This window comes from Penaeus monodon, chromosome 29 (assembly GCF_015228065.2).
Source record: "Penaeus monodon isolate SGIC_2016 chromosome 29, NSTDA_Pmon_1, whole genome shotgun sequence".
NCBI lineage: Eukaryota > Metazoa > Arthropoda > Malacostraca > Decapoda > Penaeidae > Penaeus > Penaeus monodon.
The window spans coordinates 9,156,416-9,156,804 of NC_051414.1; the positions used below are offsets into that span (position 1 = coordinate 9,156,416).

General features: G+C 46.5%; 1 protein-coding gene across 1 annotated transcript in view; it reads left to right on the forward strand.

The window, feature by feature from the left end:
• Positions 1-186, forward strand: part of LOC119591721 (zinc finger protein 782-like) — a 769-nt gene extending 583 nt beyond the window's left edge. The window contains exon 2 of the mRNA XM_037940469.1: positions 13-186. Within this exon, the coding sequence (XP_037796397.1) occupies positions 13-186 (174 nt within the window). The remainder of the gene's footprint in view (positions 1-12) is intronic.
• Positions 187-389: the final 203 nt, after the last annotated feature.

Below are 389 nucleotides of genomic sequence, written 5' to 3' on the forward strand. Positions count from 1 at the left end.
AAGATGTTCCAGTGCCAATACTGCTCGTACGTGACGGGTCGGAGGTACGACCTGAACCGGCACATGCGCACGCACACCGGGGAGAAGCCTTGGTCGTGCCCTTACTGCAATCACCAGTTCGCCCTCAAACACAACCTCAAGAGTCACCTCAGGACACATAAGAGAAATTACCAGCAGCTCCTGTGAAAAGAAAAGAATAGGATATGGAGAGATGTGGTGGAAGACGACGCACGGTGAGGGTAACCGATTCCGCCAGGGCTGTATGAGTTTATATTAAGATGATACGGGAGATTTCTGGTTTCTTGATACCCGGTGAAGATAATCTCGTTTTTATGTTTTTAAGTTTTAACTAAATACGTATTTTAACGGTACCCCGATACTGTTTTCTT